The sequence below is a fragment of the Cervus canadensis genome, chromosome 2, assembly GCF_019320065.1.
Source record: "Cervus canadensis isolate Bull #8, Minnesota chromosome 2, ASM1932006v1, whole genome shotgun sequence".
NCBI classification, from domain to species: domain Eukaryota; kingdom Metazoa; phylum Chordata; class Mammalia; order Artiodactyla; family Cervidae; genus Cervus; species Cervus canadensis.
Genome location: NC_057387.1, coordinates 96,892,083 through 96,918,437, shown reverse-complemented (window position 1 = coordinate 96,918,437; position 26,355 = coordinate 96,892,083). Strand labels below are relative to the sequence as shown.

At 49.5% G+C, this 26,355-nt stretch overlaps 1 protein-coding gene and 1 long non-coding RNA gene across 3 annotated transcripts in view; one reads left to right on the top strand and one right to left on the bottom strand.

Moving 5' to 3' along the window:
- Nucleotides 1-26,355, top strand: part of ST3GAL3 (ST3 beta-galactoside alpha-2,3-sialyltransferase 3) — a 204,236-nt gene that overhangs the window by 165,430 nt on the left and 12,451 nt on the right. For both annotated transcript variants that reach the window (XM_043461581.1, XM_043461580.1), the window contains 4 exons: nt 12,542-12,636; nt 16,416-16,479; nt 17,352-17,447; nt 17,749-17,935. In XM_043461581.1, the coding sequence (XP_043317516.1) occupies nt 12,542-12,636; nt 16,416-16,479; nt 17,352-17,447; nt 17,749-17,935 (442 nt within the window). The remainder of the gene's footprint in view (nt 1-12,541; nt 12,637-16,415; nt 16,480-17,351; nt 17,448-17,748; nt 17,936-26,355) is intronic.
- Nucleotides 1,187-2,532, bottom strand: LOC122437093. Its single transcript, XR_006268176.1, has 3 exons — nt 2,437-2,532; nt 1,993-2,065; nt 1,187-1,438 (listed from the first exon to the last, which is right to left on the bottom strand). It is a non-coding gene; the product is annotated as an uncharacterized LOC122437093 (long non-coding RNA).

The window sequence follows — 26,355 nt, the reverse complement described above, 5'->3', positions numbered from 1 at the left end:
ATCTCCTCAAGAGCTTACCTTGATGAAGCTCATAGTCTTATAGGTAAACACCAACAATAAACAAGTTTTAAGTAAATTATTTAGTAAATTGTTGTTGTTTAGTAGCTTCAGTCGTGTCCAACTCTTTGTGACCCTATGGACGGTAGCCCACCAGGCTCCTCTGTCCATGACATTCTCCAGGCAAGAATATTGGAGTGGGTTGCCATCTCCTCCTCCAGGAGATCTTCCTGACCCAAACTGGCTCAAACTCATGTCTCCTGGATTGACAGGTAGATTCTTTACCTCTGTTACGTGTACCAGTTCATTATAACTGGAGAATGCAAGCTCTGTGTGACTAGGGATTTGCCTATTTTGTTCAGTGCCATATCCCCCAGGACTTAAAATTGTGCCTAGCATAGCAGGTAGATGCTGAATAAGTATTTATGAGATGAGATCAGAGATCTGACTCCCACCAAATCTTTAAAACCACCGGCATCTGCTCCACTTCTTCCTCCTTTCCCCTTGATAACGTGGAGGCAGTGTCCACTCAGCTTTGAAGATCAACCTCTCCTCATGTGCAATGTCTTCCTGTCTCAATCAGAGTTAAAAGGTGAAGTCCTTACAATGGCCTCCAAGGCCATCCATGATCCCCCCCGTCCCGTGCCATTTCCTCTCTTTTTTCACCGCCCACTACCCTCCCTCTGCTCACTGTACAACAGCCATACTCCTTGCTGCCTTGGGCTTTTCCTGGAGCTGTTGCCCCTCTTGGAATATTCCCCTCCAGATATCCATCTGTCTTACTCCCTTACCTCCTCCCAGTCTGTATTCACATTTCACCTTTCTCATGAAGTGAACCCTGAAACCATCCTGTTCAACACTCAACTGCTGCTATAAACCTTGCCATAACTTTCTCCCCCACAGTATTTATCTTGTTCTAGTTTACTAAATAGGGCTTCCTGGGTGACTCAGTGGTAAAGAATCCCCCTGCCAATGCAGAAAATGTGGGTTTGATCCCCAGGCTAGGAAGATCCCCTGGAGGAGGCAATGGCAACCCACTCCAGTATTCTGCGCTAGAAAATCCCATGGACCTAGGAGCCTGTCGGGCTACAGTCCATGGGGTCGCAGAGTCTGACACAACTGAGTAACTAAGCAAGCACACACACATGAGACAATAAGCAAATGAACAAGGTAATTTTAAATGGTGCTGAATGTTTATGAAGAAAATAAAACAAAGGTGAGTGATAGAGACAGGAGGAGGAAACCCACCCTCCACAGAGGGGTTGCAGAAGATCTCTCTGAAGAGGTGACATGTGAACAGAGATCTGAATGAAAATGAAGAGCCAGCCTTGAAGGTCCACAGGGGTTCCAGAAAGGTCCAAAGGCAGGAAGACGTTTGTTGTATTCAAGGACTGGATGGAAGGCCAATATGTACTGTTTCAGGGTCAGTCAGGAGGAGGACCTGAAATGAAATGAGAGGCAGATGAGGGAGATTAGTCATTGTCTGTGGTTTGATTTTGATCAGAGGCAGTGGGAAGGTTTTAGGCAGGGGAATGTCCTTATGCGGTTGATGATTTAGGGGTATCCTTCTGGCTAGTCTAGGAATGGAATGGAGGGTCCAGGGTGGAAGCTGGTCACTGACCACTGGTCCCAGGGTGATGATTTGGGTGATTTGGGTGGTAGCAGTGGACACAGAGATTAGTGGGTGAACAGGATTTACTGATGAACAACAGATAAGAGATAGACAGGAAAAATAAATGAGTCAGAATGACTCCGTCCTATTGGCAAGATAGAGGGTTGTTTATAAAACAGGTATTTCTCTTGGGAGAATGTGATGATCTGGGCAAATGGGACTAAAAAAGCAAAGAATGACTCCTAAGTTTTGGTTGATCAACTGCCTCTGCCTGGCCTCTCCTTTCTCCCCATCAAAGCCAGAAATTCCACCCTTCCACCGCGGTCCTATCCATCACTGACATCCCCCCACGTCTGTCACACTCCTGTGTGCCTCTGGCTCACCTCGTAAGGCAGGGTCCAAACTTGATGAAACGGATCCAGCCACTTTTTCTGCTTCTGCTTCCGGGTTGCTGAACTGTTAACAGAGACGCACGAATACATGTATCGGTCCCACTGTGGCATCCTGGTGGAGAGAGAGGCCTCCAGACTCTCCCAGTATTCAGCACTGCTCAGTCATCCCATCCCTGGCTGACTTACAGTGACGGCTCCAAGCCTCTTCAGTTACCACAGCTCACCCCTTCACGCCCATAACCCTTAACCCCAGAGATTCCCCAGAGAAATGGGGTTCCCCCAGATCCCAGCACACCTAGCAGAGAAGCCACTCTCGCCTGCTCCCCCATTTCCCAGGGAAAAGTCAATCGGCCCTCTGTGTCCCTTCCCTCCTACTCTGATCTGGTCCCCTCGCCTCCCGGGGCCTCTCTGCTGCTGCCCCTCTGTCTCTCGTACCCTGTCCCCCATTTCTCTGCTGGCTCCTTCCCCCAGTACAAGCAGGCTCAGTTCTTCCCCCTCCTGTTGTACTCGCCAGCTCCCAGCCCGTTTCTGTTCTCTGCTCCACTACCGTGTTTCTGTAGAAATGGCCTTTCTCTGAAACGCTCTCACTTCTCTCCCTGCACCACCCACTGTGGGCTGCTTCCGTCCCCTCTCCACCCCTGACTGCCCTTCCCCAGGGGCCCACTGACTTTCGTGTATCCCAAAGGCAGTATGATAAAGTATGGATGACATTGTGTCCATCCATGAGGCTCTTGTGAGGAGGAAATGGGATGACAAGCATACAACACTTCAGACAGTGTCTAGAATATTGCAAAAGCTCAGTAACTGTAAACTGCTGTTATTACAGCTGTCATCTGTCACACATTTCACTGTTGCCTCTGTGTGTGTATTTGCTGCCTCATCCATCATCCATGAAGCCAGGACTCTGAGCTGTATTGTCATATTCCCAGGGACTAGCATGGTACCTGGGATAAGCTGGGGCTTAGCAAGTATTAGAGAGCCGGAGAGTGGTCACTGGGGCTGGGATTGTGTCCTTGGGCTCTGGGTTATGTGGCCTCTGTAAACAGTCTGGCCATCATCCAAGCTCTGACTGGGGAAGGTTCTCTTGCCTCTTGTGGCTTCTCAGCTCATGGTCCTCTCCTCACGTCCCCACACTTCCCTCTTCTTACCAGGACGTCGGGCCCCTTCCCTTCCTCCTTGGTCCATGCTGGGTACAGTCTGTCAGCAGAGTTGGGGAGCCCTGTCAACAGCAGTCCAGGCACTGCCCCGTTGAGGGCCTCCTTCAGCACAGGCCTCCCTGCCTGTCACACATGTCATGCATGTGGCTCCAGCCTGTCTGGACACAGATGTGGCCAGAGTCCCTAAACAGAAGGAGGGGCAGCAGCTGGCAGCATTTCCGAGCAGGAGGGGTTTGCTAGGAAACAGTAGGGACATCACTGGAAGCCTGGACATCACTTTGGAGCAGGGGGGGTCAAAGTGCCCATGAGGAGCTGCACAAAGCCGCCCTCAGAGCTCCACAGGTGGGCAGAACTCGGCCTGCACTGGCCCATGGGGGCCTGCACTATGGAGCCGGTCACCCCAAGTTCTTTTCCCTCTTCCAGCCAGTGGTCATCTATTGAGCACCTGCTGCATCCTGGCCGTGCGCCGGGGAGGGAACAGGCACATTAGTGTGCAGTCAGTGCCAGGAGGGCACACGAACAGTGGGGACCTGCAGAGGCTCCATCAGCCCCATGTGGCTCAGGTAAGACCCGACCCGTGCAGAGGCAAAGACGCTAGAGCGGGGCTGAAGAAATCCAGCAGAAATGTGATTGAAGGGGAAAAGAATTCCAGGCAAAGGGCACAGCAAGTGGAAAGGCGTGGAGGTATTAAAGAGCCTGGCAAGGTCTAGAATCTGTAAGTTGTTGGACATGGCTAAACCTTAGGGAAAGGGAGGAGATAAGATGGATTATCTGAAGCAGGGAGGTCAGCATAAGGAAATCAGATCACAGTCTGGGGCTTTGTAAACCAGACTAAAAAGCTTAAACTTTATCCTCAAGTATAAAGTTGTAGGTAGAAACCTATATCAAACTAATTCAAGCAAAAAGGAAATTGATTCATTTATGTAATTGTTATGTTCAGAGCTGAAGTATCTTCAGGCCCACCTGGACTAGGACTCAATGTTTTTCTCCCATATCTTGGCTCTGTTTTCCCTGGGCTTGACCGTTCTGCAGATAGTTCCTCTGTGTAACCACAAAAGATGGCTCCAGCAGTTCTAGGCCCACAGGTGACAAATTTTTTCTTTCTGAAAGGTCCAGATAGTAAGTATTTTCAGCTTTGCAGGCTATGTACTCTCTGCCACAACTACTCAAATCTGCTGGCACAGCATTAAAGCAACCATAGACATTGTTGGGTAAATGAATGAGTGTGGCTGTGTCGTTTTTTTGTGTTTTTTTTTGGTTGTGCTGGGTCTTCATTGCTGCAGGGGCTTTTCTCTAGTTGCATCAAACAGGAGCTACTCTCTGTGGTGTGCAGGCTTCTCATTGCAGTGAGTTTGGCTTCTCGTGTTGTGGAGCATGGGCTCTAGGCGCATAGGTCTTAGTATTTTGGCTCAAGTGCCCATTGTCAAGTCAATTACTGTGGTTCCGAGAGGTGAAGTATCTTGAGTGGCCAGCCTGTGCCACATGCCCATCTAAGCAGCAGTGGGGAGTCAGCTCAACTAGGACCATATGGAATAAGAAGTGGGTGCTTTATAGAAGAAGGAGGAAGGAACACAGATATCCACTGCAAGGTGCCAACAAGAAAGAGCATGAACCGAGTGCCCCAAGTTACCAGTGATGATCCAGCTTGAAATTGGTCCTGACACCGCCTTGGGGCATCAGGCCAACCCCTGCAGTGCTGACGCACGCCCTGCCCTGGCCTTTTCCCTCTGTGCAGAGCCTGCTCCTCAGCTGCCTTGTACCTAATTTGCACCCAGTCAGAACACACTTGCCCACTCACTCCTTCCTCATGCTGCGCCTGCCTGGATGGGACTAGAGGGCAGGTCGCCGGGTGGGGGCCAGGCTGAAGCTCCCCTGCCCTTGGTGCATGCTGCTCCACTCTGGCGGCCTCAGCAGTCTCTCTCTTCGCCTTGAAGGGAGGGTCGATTCTGGTTCTCTTCCCTCCCGAGCCTTTGTCTGCATTTCCCTTCTCCTCAAATCAATACTTTTCCCATCATGCTCCACAAGCCCACATTTACTTTTCTTTCAAGGCTCAGCATCTCCTTTAAGGTTTTCCTAAACCCTAAGTTGGTCTGAGAGCTTTATGTTGTTGTTGTTTAGTCACTCACTCATGTCTGACTCTTTTGTGACCCCATGTACTGTAGCCCACCAAGCTCCTCTGTCCATGGAATTCTTTAGGCAAGAATACTGGAGTGGGTAGCCATTCCCTTCTCCAGGGGATCTTCCTGACCCAGGGATGGAACACAAGTCTCTTTGCACTGCAGGCAGATTCTTTACTGTCTTGAGCTACCAGGGAAGCCCCACCCTTTCCTATTCCAAAACACAGAATGTGCAGACTTATTTTCTTATGGTTATTTGTTTGCCTGTGTCTACCATTAGCTCCTGAGGGGCAGGACCAAAGCTAGTTTACCTTAGGTCCCCAGCCCGCGCTAAGCACAGGACCCGCCACTACGCAGGCAAGCAGTTGTTGGACGGGGCTGCCTGCTCCAGCTCCAGCTCATCCTGCGTAGGGTTGGAGGCTGCCGCTTTGTGCTCATGTTTGGTTGGTTGGTACCTGCTGTTTGTCTTCCCTGCCTCTTCTCGCAGGACATAGATCCACCTGTCTTGCAGATTCATGACCCTTTCTCCTCTAACTCCTACTCTTCCACGGGACCCATTCAGGTGGGTTAGGAGAAGTGACAGAAGAATGGAAGCTGGACAAGGCATGGGCAAAGTGCTCATCTGGCTTGCTTGGACATATACCAGAGTCTGACAGTGCAGGGCCATTCATGGTGGGGCTGCCATGGCAAGATCCCAAACGAGATCGGGTAGATTCTAGAGAATGTGTGTCCCTCTGCTTTGTCCACCCCTTCGCTTCCCAGAGCAGGTTCTAGAAAGGAGGATCTCTGGGGTTTGGCTTTTACCCCGTTGGATGACAGTCTCACTCTTTTGGCCTATGGCTGAGTCTGGCAGACTGCTGTGCTGTGGCCCCTGGTGTCAGGACCCACTCCTGGGCTCTGCCCTCCTTTTGTCTCCCAGGCTGCTTGGGCTCTTCATCCTTACTGTGAGAAGTGGCCAGAAGGCTGGTCACCCAACCCAGTAGGCACAGATGGAGGGCCGAAGCTGTGTGTTGCCTTAATCCAGCAAACTCACATCTGGAGGCAGCTTCTCTGCTGGGTTGGTAGGAACTAGGAGGAAGACCCTGCTCTGGGTCTGCTGGTGCCCATAAAGAATCACTCCCCTAATTGTTAGTGAGACCCAGTTAACTTCCCTGCTGGTCTCTGGGAACAGGCTTGATGTTCCGGGTCTTAGGAAATGGTTTAGGTTGGTGAACCAGGATTGGGGACATTCACTTTCTACACTGCACCTCTGCTACGCTGCTGGGCATTAAATGAGCTGGGAGAGTTCTTTGTGTGTGCTGGGGGTAGGGGGGTCCTGGCTTGCCCATCCTGGCTGGCTGACTGACCAATGTGCCGAGTCATCGACCTCGCTCAGTTTATGGGTAGGTGGGCAGGGCAGTCACATGGGTCCTGGGGTTCCAACCTCGCTATGAGAGGCACAGAGGGTCAGACCCACCCTTAGCATGTGCCCTCCTAGAGTCCCAAGTCTCTACTCTACTATGCTCTACCTTCCAAGAAGAAAAAGACGCACAGATCCCAGTGCAGCTTCCGCCTCCTTATTCCCCTCTTCCTTCTCACGCACTCACACACACCCTCCTGAAACCTGATCTCAGAGCTGCTTCGCGTGTTGGGGTTCTCAGCAGAGCTGGCAGAGCTGGCGGGCTGGGGCCTGTCTGCTGGAGCCTGCCCCACCCTGCCCCACTACCCCCTAGGCCAGGGCAAGCAGGTCAGGCATCCCACAACCCTGCTATACTGGCCAGTTATTCTGCACCTCAAGGGCCACCTCCACCCTGGCTGGGCCCCCAGACTGGCAGCGGTCTCTGGACAGAAGCCCCGGAATTCTCCTGCAGGTGTAGCCTGGGGCTCTGCCCAGACCGCCGGCACAGTTAACACAAACAAACGCACACCCCACCTGTACCATCACCCCACCCCATTTCCTGTTGTTTATGGCCCCCGGCTCAGCTTCCAAGGCCTCTGCAGGCACCGAGCCACCTCCTGGGGGCTGAACAAAGTGCAGTGGAAATCCTAGTGAAAGAGTACAGGTCTGCCTGGGGGAGTGAGGAAGGCTGTCCAGGGAAAGCACCCTCAACCTTAAGATTGAGAAGGGATTTTCCAGGCAAATAAAGAGGGAAAGGGGTGGGGTAATACAGGGAATGGTTAGGGGGCTACATTTCAGGCAGAGACTGCATGTGTAAATCCATGAAGACCAGCATGTTCAGGGAGCTACAAATAGTGCAAGGTTGATAGAATACAACTAGTCTCAAAGGAATAAAATCCAGATAGCAGTAGATCAAGGAGTGACTAGGAGATGAGGAAGCTGAGACAGAATATCCACTGCTCTTTCTCGAAGTTTTGCCATGAAAGGATGGAGAGAGATTGGTAGCATGGGCACATGGTCAGGAGAGTTTGAATTAGTTAGTTTGTTGTTGTCGTTGTTCAGTCATTAAGTTGTGTCTGACTCTTTGTGACCCCCTGGACTGCAGCATGCCAGGCCTCCCTGTCCCTCACCATCTCCTGAAGTTTGCCCAAGTTCATGTCCATTGAATCGGTGATGCCATCCAACCATCTCATCCTCTGTTACCCTCTTCTCCTTCTGCCTTCAGTCTTTCCCAGCGTCAGGGTCTTTTCCAGTGAGTTTGCTCTTCACATCTGATGACCAAAGTACAGGAGCTTCAGCTTCAGCATCAGTCCTTCCAGTGAATATTCAGGGTTGAGTTCCCTTAGAATTGACTGGATTAATGTCCTTGCAGTCCAAGGGACTCTCAAGAGTCTCCTCTAGCACCACAATTTGAAAGCAACAATTCTTCAGTGTTCAGCTTTCTTTATAGTCCAACTCTCACATCCGTACATGACTACTGGAAAGACCATAGCTTTGACTATACAGACCTTTGTCAGTAAAGTGATGTCTTTGCTTTTTAATACACTGTCTAGGTTTTTCATAGCCTTCCTTTGAGGAAGCAAGAATCTTCTAATCTCATGACTACAGTCACCATCTGCAGTAATTTTGGAGCCCAGGAAGAGAAAATAGGTCATTGCTTCTACTCCTCTCCACCACCTCATTTGCCATGAAGTGATGGGACCAGATGCCATGATCTTAGTTTTTTGAATGTTGAGTTTTAAGCCAGGTTTTCCCCTCTCCTCCTTCACCCTCATCAAGAGGCTCTTTAGTTTCCCTTCGCTTTCTGCCATTAGAGTTAGTTTTCACATAGGAGAGACCTGAGCTTACTGCATGCTTAGTGGGAAACAGACAGGAGTGGGCTGCATAGTGTGATGGAGAGACCAGATTTAATGGATCTGAGGTAAGGTGAGAAAGTAAAAAGTGCAAGGAGTTCCTATCTGATAAGCTTGATTTTGTCTGTGAAGTGAGAGAAAAGAAGAGATGTCTACTTAGATAAGGCTGAAAAAGGATAGAGTTCATGGAGAGTGAAGATTTGCAATAGCCACTGAGCAAGTGCGAGGGCTTACCTAAGGGTCAAGTCCATGAATTTGTAGGGGAACCAGCCTCTGTGTGTGTGTGTGTGTGTGTGTGTGTGTGTGTTCTAGCAGCACTTTGAGTTCATAAAATATAAGCGTGTCAGATTTGATTAATCTTTGATTGGATTTTGCCTTATGGATGAGACAAAAAACAATGGAACAAGAGGCTACAGCATCCTGGCAAGAGAGACTGAAGAGATCAATGGAATTCTAATAAAGAGGGAAACATAACATGTGAATGAAGAAAACCTTTTAAACTAAAACTCAAAACCCAGAAGCAATAAGGGAAAAGATTAATAAATAGACTGCATTAAAAAAATCTAGTGTTAAAAGGGGGGAAAAAGAAAGCAAGAAAACACCACAAGCCAAGTGAATAAATAAATAAACTCAGAAATTTATTTGTAATCGCATCTCAAATGGTTTATATATATAATATATCAAGAGCTTCAAAAGAGAGAGAGAGAAGATTGTTAGTTAATGCTGTGGTGGTAATCATATTGCCATGTATGTGTATGAAATCAATGTTGTACACCTTAAACTTACACAGTGTTATATATCATTTATAGTCAATTATATCTTAATAAAGCTGGGACAAATAGAAGAAAAAGACCGATAACCCTTTGGGAAAATGGGCAAGAGATATGTACAAAATTCACAGAAAAACAACTGCAAATGGCCCCTCCATATATAACGATGTTCAATTCAAAGCATAGTAAAAGGAATACAAATTAAAACCACACTAAGATACTTTTTGTCAGACTGGCAAAATTGAAATGTTCAACAGTATACTCTGTCGGGGAGGCTGTGGGGAATATGATACTGTCATACATGCTGGTGGAGGGGAGTTGGCTATGGATCAAAACTGTGTATATGCATTTTCCCTTTGATCCAGCAAACCCAACTCTAGGAATCTATTCCAAAGATACACTGGCAAATAAAAAAAGATGGATACATGGTTGTTCATTGTTACGACTGTTAGTGGTAACTACTCTAAGAAAGACCAGAAATAACCCAGGGAACCGCTAGAATAATATATGTACATAACCATAATGAGGTATCATCAAGTATATAACTCTATCTACTGCTGTGCATTGATCACCAGAGTATATTGAATATCAGTGAAAAAAATCAAAAAGTAAAACAGTGTATATGTTACATTTTACTGAATATAGAAGGGCATAGGAATTCACACACATATGTATTTGCTTATCTCAAAAAAACATGGAGGAAAAATTAAAAACTAATAAAAATGAATGCTAAATGGGACTAAAAGTAACAGGAGTCAGACACAAATAAAAGTTTGATTTCTCTGAATATATATTGCTTTGTGAATTTAATTCTGGAATTCTATAGTTTTATGTCATCATAAAACAAAATTAAATTAAAATGAGGAATAAGCAAATTTTAAGATACAAAATGAAACATATGAACCCAACTATGTATTGTTGATGAAGTGAACTCAGCAGGATTATTTCAAAATAATTTATCTGTACTTCTCTAGTGGGATATACCCTAAGGCAAAGAGAACTATAAAGAAACTTTAAGTCATTTTTAGTAATGATAGTGTTAGTAATAATACTGGTGGTATTATCTTGAATCTGCCCTCTGCATTTTGTGTGTGTATCTATATGTGTGGATATTATGTTAATATCACTATAAACAAGGAAACCAGCTTAAGAGAAAAGAGATATAAAATCTAATGGTTTCAACATATCTTTTCATTTGTGTATCCCTGTACGTTCTGTTAGGGGAATCATTTTTTATTCAGGTTACCAGCAGAATGGTTTTTGTTCTATTTACAGAGCAATATTTTCATAATATTATAAGGTGAAAAAAGTAGTTTACAGAGCAATCTAAAAAATAGTATGGGAAAAGGAAAATCAGTACAGAAATATACCCAAGGTTAATGGTCTCTGTGTTGTAGGATTATGAGTATTTTTACTTGTATGTGTGTGTGCATGCCTATTTGTATCTTTCTCCCAAAAGTAACACATATTACAAGCAACACCAAAAATATAGGTTTTTTTTTTTTTTTAGTAACAATTAACATAATGAACTTTCTAATCAGCTGGAAAGATGGGGGAAGGGAAAAGACAAAGAAAATAATGTATTGAGATCATTTGGCTAGATCTTAGGAAATTTTACTAGCATATAACATCCAATATCCTGGGAAGCAGATAAAATCCTGTCCATGCCTGACTGAGAAACTGCTAAACTTTTATAAGCTCAAGCCTGACACAGAGGTGCTTGCCCCAGGCTTATCCAGGGAGCTTGTGGACTCTGGCCAGGATCCTCGGGGCCTCTGGTAAAACATCAGATGTATCGATTCACTTAGACTGTGTGTACCAGGTATGAGAAACATGACTGACTCTTGCACTCAGAAGGGGAGTGAGCTGAGAAGAAAGCCAGTGTGCAGGAATGGCCCTCCCAAGCTGTCGAGTGTTGACAGCTTCTTCCTGGCAGCAAAGGCTGGGGAGGCAGCAGCACTGAAACCTTTCTGCCTCTTTCAAGTTCGCTTCAAAATCTCCAATAACGTTAGACCTCCAAGTGATTACTGCTGTGATTCCCCCTGGGCCTGGTGATTGTAACGATGTTAGTGATGATGGGAATGAGAAATGGATGCTGAGGTTAGGGTTCGCCGGGAGGGCTGAGTTCTAACCTCTGGGCCAGGAGAGCCCTTTCCTCCAGTCTTCAGGTTTTCAGTGGGGTGATTCAGGCTGTTACAGAGACAGCCACCGAGGCCGAGGCCTGTACACCTTCATTCTCAGCCAGGAAGGCCCTGAGCAGAGGTCCACACCCAGGAAGTGACCAGTGCTGGCCATCTCCAGGGCTGTCTTTTCAAGGTCTCAAAACCAGGGTGCTAGGTTCCAGTCTGGTTGTGTTGTCCAAGCATCTCTGAAGAGCTTGGTTCCTCTTGTTCCTCTCACTCTGCTCACTTCCTTCTGCACCCCTCTGAGGCCATCCCTACCTCCCAGCCTCCCCCCTGCCCTGCCCACTCCCTGGCTTCCCAAGAGGTTCCCGTTTCTCTCCCAAGCTCAGCATCACTTCATGCTTCCCCCTCTCCCCTTTTCCCTCCCATCTTTCCTCCAGACCATAATTTGCCTTCCCTGTAAGCTCCATGTCCCTCCCCCACCTCCCCGGGAACTTAGTGTTCCCTTTGTCCTCCTCTCTGCCAGCAGAGTGCTCAGCCTTCTGCTCCTCTGTAGCCTCCGCTCAGCCCTGCCTGCCTCTTAGCTACAGGATACTACAAATATTCCCTTCGGTCAAACCTCCAGCTCCTATGGCTGTTCACCTGCTTTGCCCTCTCACGTGGAGTCTCCTTTCTCCACACCCTGGGTGGTCCACCTCCCAGAATTCTCTCCCAAATTCTGTCTCTCTGCACTGGCTGTTTTTGAGGGTATTTTTTTGCTCACTGGGCTGCATCTCATCTCTGAGTTTCCAGCTTGCAGGAACAGCGAGGACAGCCGTGCTTGTGGGATAGATGCAGGCATGGATAACCTGCCAGAGAGCGTCCAGCTCGGGGGCGTTGATCCCTGCTGAGTGCATCCTGTCTCTCCACTCCGGCAGCTGGCCACTGGCGTGGCCAGGCCAGGCCCACTCCTCTAAACCCAGGCTCCGCTGAACAAGCTCTATCAGATCCCACATAGGAACTACCCAATGAGTAGGCTGGGGTCGCCAGGGGGTGCTGGAACATAGTGGCTGGCTTCCAGCAGATCCACAGTCAAGACAGATGCCAGCCAGCACTGCAGCCTAGTACACTCTGGGACCCTCAACAGCCCTGTTGTATTCCAGGTTCTCCAAGCCAGCACCCATGTTCCTGGATGACTCCTTCCGCAAGTGGGCTAGGATCCGGGAATTTGTGCCGCCTTTTGGGATCAAAGGTCAAGGTATGTTGGGGACCCTGCCCCACTCTATATGAACATCTTGTCTCCCAGGTTACCTCCCTGGGCTTCAGGGCAGGGCTGTACCCTCAGAAGTCTCTCTGATGGGGAACCCCCCCCCAACAATGCCCTACCTCCTCTCCCTCTTTCCTGTCCTTTCTTTTTTCCTACTTCTTTAGTGGACTCTTTACTCAGAGCTTTCCACTTTGCTGGGGGCTAGGTACATAGCAGTAGAGTAAACAGTTGTGGCCCTCCCCCTCACAAAGCTCCAGTCTGATGCAGACGCAGGTACTTGGGAGGCAGGACAGGACAATAAGGCCTCTGATGAGAGAAGAACACAGTGCTGTGAGACCACCCAAAAGGGGTGCCTGAGACATCCGTGCTAGAGGACTCGGTATGATATCCTAGAGGACTAGGGGGACATCCCAGGGGAAATAGAGGCCGTGCCCCATGACTGCCCCCAGACCCCTCCGTCAACCCCTCCTGATGTTTTTCACCTTATGTAGCCTTCCCTCCAGTCCTTCCTTATCCTGTCCAAGGCCAGCCTTTCCCTCCCATACTCTCAGAACTGTCCCCTTCCATTGCCTCAGGAACCTCACCGTGCAGCTCCTGACAAAAGACTTTCGCATCACTGAGAGTTTAATGGTTCTGTTTCCATATCAGATTTTCTGCTCCTATTTCAGAGCATGGTAGATTTTTGGCTTTACATCATACATAGAAGGATCAGATCCCAGGTCTACCTTTCTACTAGCTGTGACCATGGACAAGTTGCTCACATGTTTTTGCTTTAGTTTTTTCATCAGTTACATGGAGAGAATAAGACCACTGTATTAGGTTGTGGTCAGAATTAAATAAGATGACTGTTAAAGGGTGATATCGTTTAGCTAGCAGACTCCAGAATGCCCAAACCCTCTACTCAGCCAGCCCACCCCTCCCTGAAAAGAAGACAGTGGCCAACAAAAGAATAGTCTTGAACTGGAGCCTTGACCTTCAAAACCTCCAAGGTTGGGTTGAACCATATGAACCCCTTTTTCATGGGTGCAAGGAACCAAGCAGCCTAACTTTTCTCGTAAACCCTCACTCGAGATCCTGATCCTACTAAGCTATAAAGGGCAGGAAAGGCCAATACAGAGCCCATCATCCAACAAGAAAAAGTACCCCATAGTTTATGACCATTCTGCTAAGGTTCCCCTCCTAGAAAACAAAAACCCAGTCCATAGCCTTGGCCTTGGGCAGTTAACAGCAGTATGCTTTTCCTTACAGGTAGGAAAAGGAGGGGATCTGTGACCTTCCCCAAAGTGTGTCTGAAGTCAATTAGTATAGAACGTTCCTTAAAGGAATGTCACTCTGACCCTCTCTCATTTGACTTCTGGAAAGATTGCCCATGCCAATTGTCTCCTCTTCCTTACCATTTACTCCTGAAGAATGTCTTCCCCCCAACCCCCTCACCACCACTTCAGTGAAACTGCTCAGAGCCCCCCATGAGAGCCCAAGGATACTTTTCAGTCCTTAACTTGACCTCTCGGCTGCATCTGACAGTATTTTCCACTCCACCTTTTAAAAAATTATGAGGTTAGAGGATAGGACAAATTGAGAGAGTAGCATGGAAACATATGCATTACCATATGTGAAATAGACAGTCAGTGGGAATTTGCTGTGAGTCAGCAGGGAGCTCAATCTGATGCTCTGTGACAACCTAGAAGGGTGGAATGAAGTGGGAGGTAGGAGGGAGGTTCAACAGGAAATGGACATATGTATGCCTCTGGCTGATTCATGGTGACGTATGGCAGAAACCAACACAATATTGTGAAGCAATTATCCTCCAATTAAAAATAAATAAAAATTTTTTTTAAAAGGAAAAAAAATAAAAGATTGTTGTGTTTAATTTTGGAGGCATCTTTTCTTTACATGAAGTATTTCAGTCTTATAAGAAAGCATAAAGACTGATATAATGAATACCCACGTACTCTCTACTCAGTTCAGAAATAACACATGAGATACAGTTCAAGCTCCATGTAACCTTTCCTACATCCCCTGCCTTTCCCAGGAAACCGGTATCCTGGTTTTGGTGTTATGGCTTCATGCCTGTTTATATATTTCTCCAGTCTATTTTAATATCCATTAAAAATATGGCATGGTTTTTGCATGTTTTTGAACTTTATAAACAGTATTGCATACGTGTGTGTCTTTCAAATTGATTTTTTTGCTTATACTCTTCAGATGTATCTGTATTGGTACAGGTAACTCTAGGTCATTGATTTTGTAACTACTGTATAGTATTCCATATACCACATTTAATCTGTTTTCCTTTGGTTGACTTTTATTTTTTTATTTTTTATTTTTTCTGGAATTAATATCTTTCTTTTTTTTTTTTTGAGTGTGTATTTTTATTTTTTTTTATTAGTTGGAGGCTAATTACTTCACAACATTGCAGTGGGTTTTGTCATACATTGACATGAATCAGCCATGGAGTTACATGTATTCCCCATCCTGATCCCCCCTCCCACCTCCCTCTCCACGCGATTCCTCTGGGTCTTCCCAGTGCACCAGGCCTGAGCACTTGTCTCATGCATCCCACCTGGGCTGGTGATCTGTTTCACCACAGATAATATACTTTGGTTGACTTTTAGGTTGCCTCCCAACATTTTGCTATTACAAACAGTTCTGCAATGAATGTTCTTGTACATGTTTCCTTAAACAAATGTGTGACTTTTCTGATGCTGTCCACCTAGGAGGAGAGTTGCAAGGTGTTTGTGCATAGCTACATCTTTATTTGATATGAAGATGTTTCCCACTGTGGTCATACCAGCTTATTTATCTTTAGGTCTTTATGTACATTATCTTTTTATCTTCCTAACAATTCTGCACTGTAGGAATTACCGTCTTCATTTGAAAGATGAGGAAACTAAACCTCAAAGACAGCTAAGTGATTTATCTAAGGTCACAGAACTCATAAGCAACAGAGCCAGGATTTGAGTCCAAGGCTGATAGTATCATCTGTTATACAATAATGGTCTTGTTATACCAAAATTTGAAAGGAGAGCAGTCATCATTGCCAGAGCCAGAGAGATGCCAAGAAGAACGAGGTCTGAATATGGTCATATGATCTGAGAGCAGAGATGTCACAGAGCCGTTGCTACAGGCAGCCTGAGTGGAGAGCAGGTGGGCAGGTGCCAGGTCACAGGGCTTGAAGATGTAAGGTGGTAGAGACAGCCTGGCAAGAACAGGATGAGGGATCGGCAGTGTTAGAGGGAGGAAGTGAGGGGAAGGTGGTCTCAGAAAATGAGGCCAAGTGGCCTGAGCTGGGGACCTGGCTGGGACCACTCGAGCTCTTCCCCATTGGTGTCCCCTCCGTTGCTTCCTGGTGTCTGCTTGGTGGGGACGCAGAGTCATCGTGTGGTCTCTGTCTTTAACCGGCACTCCCGTTCTTGGGGAGACTGATGCCCCAGCTCCCAGGCAAGGCCCACACCTGAGGGTGCATGTCCCTGGGGCCTGACTGCAGAGTTTCCAACAGCCAGCTGAGACTGCTAAGAAGGGGCCAGGGAAGCCCAAGGAAGGAGCTGCGTGCAGGCGCCGTCAGGCTTCAGGCAGAGGCGTGTGCACACGCCTGTTCTCCCGCCTGCATCTCCTTTCTCAGGGAGAAAGTTAGGCTAGTGGCCCAGCCTTTTGTGTGGAGTTCCCTTCCCCATCTTAGCCCCGGGAACACAGGCCTTCAGCTCATCAGCAAACATCTTCTGGGAACCCTTAAGTGACCTCTAACAGTTGCCTCCCTCCCCTGTCCACAGACAATCTGATCAAAGCCATCCTGTCCGTCACCAAAGAGTACCGCCTGACCCCCGCCTTGGACAGGTAAGCCATTCCCCAGCTTCCTGCCCCTTGCCTGCCCGGCACGTGCAGAGGTGCTGAGGCCCAGCTGGCCTTTCCCTTGTCTGGGCAGATTCTGCAGCACACCCACACATCCACACACACACTGGGGCAGATAAGCAGGTAAGCAGGGCCACCCCCCTGACCTAGCCACCCCGTTGAGCTATAAACACTTGGCGAGAATGTCAGTCCTCAGGCAGCAGAGGTCTGAGAGTCAGAAGAGTATGTACTGGGTTGGGATCAACTTAGCACTGGGACTGAGGGGCTGGGTGGTGGGGTGACTGAGAGGGCTTAAATCCAGGAGGCAGTGACAGCTCAGAAGCCAATAGACCCTGGACGGATGAAGCCCCAGGGTCAGAGGTGGGAGAAGCAACATGAGTAGGGCTCTCAGGTGGCTGCTGGGTGCATGGGGGCTTCTGAGTTAGAAAGGAGTCCAGCCTTGAGTCCTGGCGCCCCCAGGCTCATTCCTTTGTCCTTGCTTCCCTAGATAGCCCTCAAGCTCAGCCCACTTTTCCCTCTCCCTGGAAAGCTGCCCCCAAACCCACCAACCCTTGCGGAGTCTTTAACCCAGAATGCCATCTTACCAGAGCCTCCTTCCTCACCACCCCAGAGTCAGTGCCCAAGCACCTTTCACGCCCACATTTCCCTGGAGAAGAGTCAGGGGGATCTGAGAGTCCAAGTTGCCCAGCTCTCCGCAGTGTGGTTCCAGCCTCTCAGAAATGCTGCTAGAGGCTCACTGGTCTTCCTCCTCCATCCCAGCCTGTGTCTGGCCAAGGGCATGGGGTCAGGGGCCAAAGCAGCAGGGGGAGAGACCTGGTGGCCAGCTCTCCACAGAGGTCTCCGCTCTGTCCCCTCAGCCTCAGCTGCCGTCGCTGCATCATCGTGGGCAACGGAGGTGTCCTGGCCAACAAGTCTCTGGGGTCGCGAATTGATGACTATGACATAGTGGTCAGGTGAGCTCCTCAAAGCAATGCCTCAGGTACCTTCGTGTCCTGGCCCAACCCCCTGGTCCCTGAACCCATTACTAACTGTCTGTCCATCTGGGCCATTGGACTGGAGGTCAGTGGAAGCCTCAAGGAGAAGCCAGGTTGGAAGTCTTTGGGACAGAAAGCTAGGAGGCTACACGTGGCCTGGGCTCCCCATCTGCTGCCCCTGGGGTCTTCTGGGGTCATGGTGTCTCCCCAAACACAGGCCTGCAGACCACACTCAGTGAGCCCAGGACAGGCTCTGTCTGACTGGGTCTGCTCTCTGTAGACTGAACTCAGCACCAGTGAAAGGTTTTGAGAAGGACGTGGGCAGCAAAACCACACTGCGCATCACCTACCCCGAGGGCGCCATGCAGCGGCCTGAGCAGTACGAACGCGATTCCCTCTTTGTCCTCGCTGGCTTCAAGTGGCAGGACTTCAAGTGGTTGAAATACATCGTCTACAAGGAGAGAGTGGTGAGCTCCCTGTGCCCCGGCTCCTCCCCTTCTTGCTCAGGCTCTGCCCAGCTTCCACGTCAGCCCCTTCCCCTGACCCGGTCGAAGAACAATAGGAACCTTTCAAGAGGAGCAGTAAGGACCAGATGCAGTCAAGGGGCAGAGGGGCCAGGAGATGCCAAGGTCATGGCCCAGACTCCTGGAGCTGATGTGCCTGCCATCTGCTGCCTGCCTCCAGAGACCCAGGCTCTGGTCCTTTCTCAGCCTTCTCTAAGCCAGACCCCAGGCGCCTGGCTAGCCCCAGCCTTACTGCTGATCTCCACAACTCCCTGCCTTAACTTTGTACTTGTCCCGCCTCCCGCCCCCCCAGTGCCTCCCCCACTCTGAGGTCTCTCTGACTCTGGTCATGTGGGACTCCCCTCATTCCCAGCCAGGTGACCCTGTGGCCGTTGCACAGGGTCTGCAGACCCCTCACCTTGAGGGTGCCAGTTCCCAACCTCTAAATCCCAGTCTCTCTCCACGTTGTGCTTTTACCACTGACTAGTGGCTGGGTCCTGACCTGCCACTGAGTCTGTCTCCACTCTGGGAATGGTCAGGTTCTGTACTCACTGTTCTTGGCAGACAAGGGTCTGGGCCCCTTTCTTTAGAGAGCTTCTATGGCCAAGTAGGGTCAGACTGCTCCTCTGTGGACCACCCACTGAGTCCCCTCCTGAGCCTTCTGTCTCTCAACTCTGGGCCAACTTGTCCAGGCTTATTTCCACCTCTCCCCCTAACCAGCTGTCACCAGCCACCCCAGGAGAAGGGCACTGCAGAGTTCAGGCCATTAATCTTTCAATACCCAAGCCTCTTAGCATAGGAGAATGATGACAGAAGCCCTCTGCCTATAGTAAGAAGCTAGCTGTTCTTTCTGGAGGTTCAAAGGAGAGCTGGGGGGCGGCTGGAACAGCTTCTCCTGCCTATGGAGGTCTCAGTGCAATTTGGTTTAACTCCACAGCCTTTTCCCAAACAAGGCCAAGGGCAGGCAGAGTCAAGTAGGTAGCAATCGAGAGCGAAGACAGAAGTCAGGTCCAGAAATTCAGGTAGGTGGGACAGAGGGGAAGGGAAGCCCATCTAGATCCAGGCTGAATGTGGCAGCCCAGTCCTCCTGGGTGGGTCTGGCTCCCCAGAGGGGAGAAAGGAGCTTGGCTTCAGTCGGTCTGAGCGGCAAGCAGGCCCACTGCCCACGCACAGCAGGCAGAGTGTGGGGACTGAGCGAGCAGCCCGCTGTTTTCAAGACCCTAGTTCTCAGAGCCCTTCTCTTTGCCTTGAAGGCAAGAGAATTGGAATTATAGGTAGGCACTTCTAAGGGAGAAATGGGAGGAAATTGGGTCTGCCCTGGGGCTGCTTTGTTACCCTGCCTTCCGCCCATCTGCCCACCGGCTCCTGGAGGGCAGGGCCCTGATCCCCTTTGCTTGTCTTACCCGTCCGGGCCCAGCCACCACAAATGACCTGGTCTTGGCTCAGACACCAGATCCTGCTTCCTGCTGGGCAGACTGGGATAGGACAGGCAGCCCAAATCGGGAAGCCAGGCCCAGGTGGGCCCGGGCCAGCCAGGTGCGTGTTGTCACATGATCCTCCCAAGAACACCAGGTTCAATTAATTCAGGACTCATACAAATCACCAGAAGGGGTAAGAAAAGAGAGAAGAAAAGAAAGGAAGCTAACTAGACTTGGAAGGCTCAGTACACTCAGGCCACTCGGGAAGCAGAAAGCAGGGCCTCACTGTTCCCCAGAGACTCGGGAGCTCACTGCCCGGCCTGGCCTTGGTGGCAGGCCTGTGCGGGGACCTGACTGGAGCAGCTGGGGTGAAGAGATGTGGGCTGTGCTCATGCACCATGCTCACTGCACTGATGTCTGTGTCCCGTCCTGGCCTTGCCCAGGGCTCCAGGACCAGCCCTGTGGTCCTTGCTGAGGACTCCCTCCCAGAGCTGGGGGATGTGAGTAGAAAGGGGAGAGGTGAGCTGGGAGAGAGTCCTCTGAAGTTCATGAGGCTCCTGTCGCCAAAGTCAAAGATAGATGGGGCCTTTAGAGTGAGTGGCCAGAGGAAAGCCAGAGGAAAGCCGGTGATACCCAAGGCCTCACCTCTCCCAGCACCCGGAATGGGCCCGCCCAGGCCCTGCTGGTTACCCTGGAAGCTTCTTTGGTGCCTCCTCCACCCCAGGCCCAGGGCTCATGCCTTCGCAGGACCTCTCCCATGCCCTCTTTCAGACTCTTCTGGCAGTAGTGTGTGTGGATGGTGCTCAGTCATCTCTGACTCTTTGCGACCTTATGGACTGTAGCCCACCAGGCTTCTCTGTCCATGGAGTTTTCTAGGCAAGAATACTGGAGTCGGTTGCCATTTCCTACTCCAGGGGGTCTTCCTGACCCCGGGATTGAACCCCCATCTCTTGAGTCTCCTGAACTGCAGTCAGATTCTTTACCACTGCGCCACTTGGACTTCCCTCCTCTGGCAGCTGAGACCTGGTAAATGTGGGAAGGTGGCTTCTTGGGCCCGCCCCATCTGGTGTCTGGCGGCAGGCTTGACCTGCTTCCGCAGTGCTGTTTCTAACCGTGCAGCCCCTGGGCTACTGGAGTGCTTGCTGCACCTGTCTGGAGCCTCACATGCAGAATTCTGGCAGGAGGCAGCTCTGTGTTCCGGAGCCAAGGCTGGAACAGGTCTTAGGCTTCAGCTGTGGCTCAGTGCCTTTGTAACCTCCTGATTCCCAGGAGTCCTGATGGGGAATGAGAGGGGGGAAGATGTAAGAAAGGAAGACTGGACAACCCAAAACCTAGCCTGTGCTAGAGCTAGCCATGCTTTCTCCATCCACACGGGAGCGCTCCTCTTCACTATTTGTGGCTATTTGATTTCCTGATTCACTGGGTGGTAGCACAGATAACTCCAAACAAGTTACCTTTCGAGGCCCTTTATCTCTCAAATCTCGGGAGACCAAGCCATCAAGCAAGTAGAAGAGCTCCCAGCAGGTCCTGTGTGCTGAGTGCAGCTCAGAGGAGCACCCGTGGGCTGCTGAGTGGGGAAGCTGAGGTCAGGAGGGAGGGAGAAACTGGGGACACAGAGGCACAGGTGTGTGTAGGTCCATGGAGGCGGGGCAGCCACCAGCTCTTGTGGAATTCTTCTCAGAGGCACATCTGGCTCCGTCCATCCACGCAGTCACTCATTATTCAGGCGTCGTCGGATGTTTTTGGTGCTGTCACTGAGCTAGAAATGCAAAGTCGCTCGGTCTAATGGGACAGACTGTCCCCAGACTAGAGGTTGTCCTAGCAGGGTGGCAGGTGCTGTGCCCTGAGCCTCCTCCTCCTGGCGTTTGATGAAGGCTGGAGATGCCCTGTCCATTGTCCTGAGGATGGAGCCCTGGGACCTGGACTGGACGGGACATGTGAGCTTCCTGCTCTGTGTCCCCTGCCTCTGCCAGCCTCCCCACCACGCCCCAGGATACTGGTCACCCAGCACTCTCAAGGCCCCGGGAGCCAGTCCCCTTGGCGGCTTCCTCCTCTTCATTCTTACTTGGGCAACCCGAAAAGCTGGCCTCACCGCTGAGCGGCTCTGACTGGTCATCCGTTCAAGAGGCTCTGAGACCTGGGCTGAGTTGGTGGGTGTGGGTCCCACCCAGCAGGGGGAGAGGAGAGGACACTGGCTAGGGGTTAGCCCCTGGACAGCCTTGACACAGGCCTGACCTTCCAGCTATTGTTTAGTCCTTGGGGGAGGAAGGAGGGATCGGAGAGGCCGGCCAGGGCCCCATGTTCATGCACAGGGGCACTGGACCCTGCATTTGAGAGACAATGTGGTTGAAGAGGAGAAAGCAGCTTAGGCCGTGAAGTCATACAGACTTGGGTTTAAATTGGGACCCTGTCACTTGTGAGCTGGGTTCCCTTAGGCAGATAACCTAAGCCCCTGAGACTCCTCTCATCTATAAAACAAGAGTGGTACTACCCATCCTTCAGGGTGGGTTTAAAAGTTAAACAAGATGAAATATAGAAGCACCTGGCATAGTGTGTGACAATTATGCTCTGTCTGTGGCAATTATGGATATTTACTATTACTGGTGGTGATACCATTGGAAGAGCCCAGTTGCACTAGGGAGTGGAATCTTTGTCTAGATTGCAGAGCCTAACCTAGGAAATGATCTAAAAGCAGGAGTCAGAGGCCAGGCCTAGAAGAGGTAGAGACATGGGATTCCTGGTGAAAGGCTGGCAATCCAGGAATCCACAAGGCAAATGGCCCCCAGGTCCCCGCATGTGTGAGGCCTTACTGGACCAGGCACCCAAACCTAAACCATCTGCACCTGCACCGGTGCCCCGTTCCAGGCCTGAGAGGAGCACAGAGCCTCTGGCCAGGCTCTGCCTAGCAGGAGCCCAGTGTGGACACCACCTGGCCTCTGGGGAGACTCAGTGCAGGGCGCCTGAAAAGCATGGTGAGGCAGGTAGACTCTGTGACCTCCTACTGCTCGACGAGGCCTCTGCTGAGCCAGCTCGGTGGTCCTCACCCCCGAGGTCTCCTTTCCGGACCTCTGGACAAGCTCTCCTGGGAACCATTTCCGCTGAAGCCATCTCCTGTGGACACAGCTCTTTCTCACAGATCCTTCATCCCCTGTTACACCAGGAAGATTCCCTGTACTTGCCGCATCCCGCATCCTGCCCTCTGCTCCTCCACCCCCAGGAAAGATGCTCAGGGGTTGGGGCTCACGCCATCACCCCCTCTGCTCCTCTTCACCACAGTGATCCGTGGCCTCTTGGTTACTCATCTCACAGTCACTGTTATCGTTGTTTCTCTCCTCCTCCTCTTCATCATCTTCATCATGGCCATCACTAAGCTCTTTAGTTTTCCAGCTTTCTTTGAATTCCTTCATTCAGTTCTCACTGTGACCCTGTTAAATGGGTACTATTATGATCCCCATCTCGGGGTTTAGGAAACTGAGGACAGTGAGGATGAGTCACTTGCTAAGATCACACATCTAGTTAAGTGGTAGAGGTGAACACAGACCCAGCTCTGACTGTCCTCTCTGGATGCATCTCCCCCTACCTTCTCAGGAACTGTCCTTTTTCGTTGATTTCCTTTCTTACCTCTCTAATGGATCTTCCTCTCACATTTATAAATTTGTTGCAGCCTTTTTTTTTTTCTTTCATTTTCTCACCTCAAAAATGAAAGCCCCAGGAACTTCCCTGGCAGTCTGGTAGTTAAGACCACGCTTCCACTGCAGGAGGTGAGGGTTCAGTCCCTGGCTGGGGAACTAGGATCTTGCATGCCGTGTGGTGTGGCCCCCCATAATTAACCCATATCATAACCCTCCATGATCTGGGCCTTCCAACCCCTTCCTTGTCCTGGCCACTTCTTCTTGCACTGAACATTCCTTTGGCCATACCAAAGTGTATGCCCAGTTTCACATCTGCATGTCTTCCCGAGGCGATATTAGACGCTCCTCTTCTGAGTCCCCCCAACACCCTATGATACGTAAGGGCTTTCTTATCTGTCAACTTGTATAAGCTCCTGGGGAGCAAGGACTGTCCTGTTTATCTCTAAACCCATCACCTCCAGCGGTGTTTGAGACTGAGCTGGCTTGCATAAACAAATAAATCAATGTGGAAACTGAGACCCAGAGGGAGGCAGGAACGTGTGAGAGTCAGGATTCCAACCCAGGTCTTCTGACTTGATGGGGCTGCCTCCCTCCTCCATGGCCCCAGAGAACATTCTTTTAGATTCAGACCCTTGCATTCTTTTGCTCTCCTCGCGCCTCTCCTGGGCATCCCTCTCCTCTTAGCCATGTTTGATTTTCTTTCTGCAGTTCCAAGATCATTCTCCTTGATAAAAAAAAAAAAAAAGAAAGAAAACTAAACAGTCCCTGGCCTCTGCCCCATTCACTTGTCTGTCGGCATCACACAGCCAGCCCCAAGTCGGCTCCTCTTTTTCTTCCTTGCTTTTTCCAAATATAGCCTTCAAAAAGGTTTCTGACCCTCTCCTCATAGCATGCAACAAAATAAATTCCAAATGGGCTAAAAAGTAAAATATAAAAATACAACCAAAGGAAATTTTGAAGAAAGTAGAATAGAAATCACATCTCTAGAGGGAAGAGAATTTTCAAAGGACAGAAGTGCTAGGAAAAATCATATTTGATAATACACGAGCATTTAAATTTAAACAGCAACCAAAAAACACTGGATACCACAAAACTTTGAAAAGTTTATTTAGGAAATATGACAAATGGTTATTATCATGAAAGTAGACAAGAAAACCATTAGGACCCCAGCGGTTAAGGGGCAGGAGACTGAACTGATCACACGGAAGGAGATATAACTAGTGAGCAGCAACAATCTGTTTAACCTTGCTGGCAGTCAGAAAATTCATGTAAAGGCAACAGGATGCCACTTATCACCTATCACATCTTCAGAGAATGTGTTTGAATTATAATACATAATTCTGGCAAGAGTGCAGTGACAGGTGCTCTCAAAGGCTACTAGTCAGAGTGCAAACGGGGACAAGCTTTTTGGAAAGGAAGTGACACTTGGCACCAGGAGCCATCACCCAAGGGAAGGAAAAATCTGCCTACAAAGGTTTTTATCATAGTGTTATTGATAATGGCCAAACCCAAATATAATCTAAGGAGTTTATTATGAAAAGTAGGGTTCAACTAGCAGATGGCAGATAAAGGAGTAGCCCGAGGCCCTGCAAAGGCTGCGGGCACCGGGACCAGCCCACACAGCTGCTCCTGCCCTCACTGCTTTGCTGTGGGGGTCGCTGAAACAGCACTGGATTCCGCATGAGGAACAGAAGCCAGTCTCTTCCTCTGCCTCCGCCACACTTCTGAGTTTCATTTTCCTCTTCTGCACAATGGGAATAGTGACAGCTTCCCAGTGTGGCTCTGGTTACACCGCTGTAAGGAGCCACGGGACCCCAGCACACTGTGCTCGCTGCAGGTGGCATCACCTTCTGGAGCCTCTCTTGAGAGCTGGAGGGAAATGCCCACCCCAGGCCCATCCTCCCCAGGTACTGGAGACCCCAGAATTTCTTAACATTGCAGTGCCAAGTTCACTTCTATGCTCTTGAGGGTAGAACACATCTCCCTCTGCAGACTCCAAGGAGAGATGTTTGCAGAGGCTGTGAGTAGAACTTGGGGATACAGACTGGGCAGTCCCCACACGTGTGCACAGTACTTCCCATGGTGTGAGACGGGACCGGGATGAGAAGGGAAAGGGAGAGCAGGTGGGGTCAGGCTCTGCCTGCATGCTGGGCCAGCACCAGTCTCCAGGAGTCAGAGTTCTCCACTCAAACCTGGCCTTCTAGGTCATTTTTCAAGGGAGGATAGAATATATTTTATTTAACAGCTTGGTACCTTGACTAGTAACATATTTGGAATCTAAAATTTAGATGCCGTGTGGGGACATCCATTTGTAATTTTGTCCCTGGCCCCACAAATCTTAGGGATAAGCCTTCATGGATGTGGTGGCAGTGGTTGGAGGTGACCTGGGTAGAGAGGGGACCAGACGGTGAAAGGTCTTGTAAGCCAAAGTCACATCAAGGAGCTGGGACTTCATCCTGCGGACTAATGATAGCAGAAACTAACAAGCTGCCTTTGTGCCAAGCGTACTGTGTGTGTGACTTTTCACTGTCAAGTCACAGAAACATGATGAAGAAGGACTGAGTCCTATTTCCCATATTTTGGAGAGGATGGTAATAGAATTTGAAGGGGTAAAGAACTTTCCGAGGAAATACGTTGTTGGTGGTTAAGGTTCAAAAACAGACCTACCGAGTTATTGGTGCATTTCACAGGCAGGGTGGACTGACAAGGCAAGGAAGGAGGCAGTTGTGGGCGGATCTGTGCAGGAGCCACAGACCCGCGGCTGCTTGGTTGGGGGGAGTGAGGATTCAAGTCTGAGTTGCTGGGGAGGAATGATGGTGGCTGGAACCCTCAGGGGAAATGAATTGGGTCAGAAAAGAAACCTCTCAGGGCCTTGGTTTCTATAGGAGGGGACCAGACCTCCAGATGTTCTTAAAGGTCTGTTTTTGTAGGATGGTAATCAATATTTTGAGGGTTGTCACCTGAAATATTATAGCATATATTTGTACAAAAAATTAAATGGTTTATACATAACAGAGATTTGTGTATTTGTTGATTGGTTGATCCAGGTTAATTGTTAGTTCTGAAAGAGTTTGTACGCCTGTGAATAGCCCTCTTTCAAGCTCTACTTCATTTTATTTGTAGTTTCCATAGCATTCCTCACTCTTCCTCCCATCTTAAGTTGTATGCATGTGAATATCTGGGGGATATGTCTTGTGTGTGTATATATATATATTTCAATAAGTACGGCAAATGTTTTAAATCTCTTTTTGGCTCGTTCTCATGTCATAACGGGTGGAAGCCCCAGTGGTTCGATGGTAAACAATCCACCTGCAGGAGACACGAGTCTGATCCC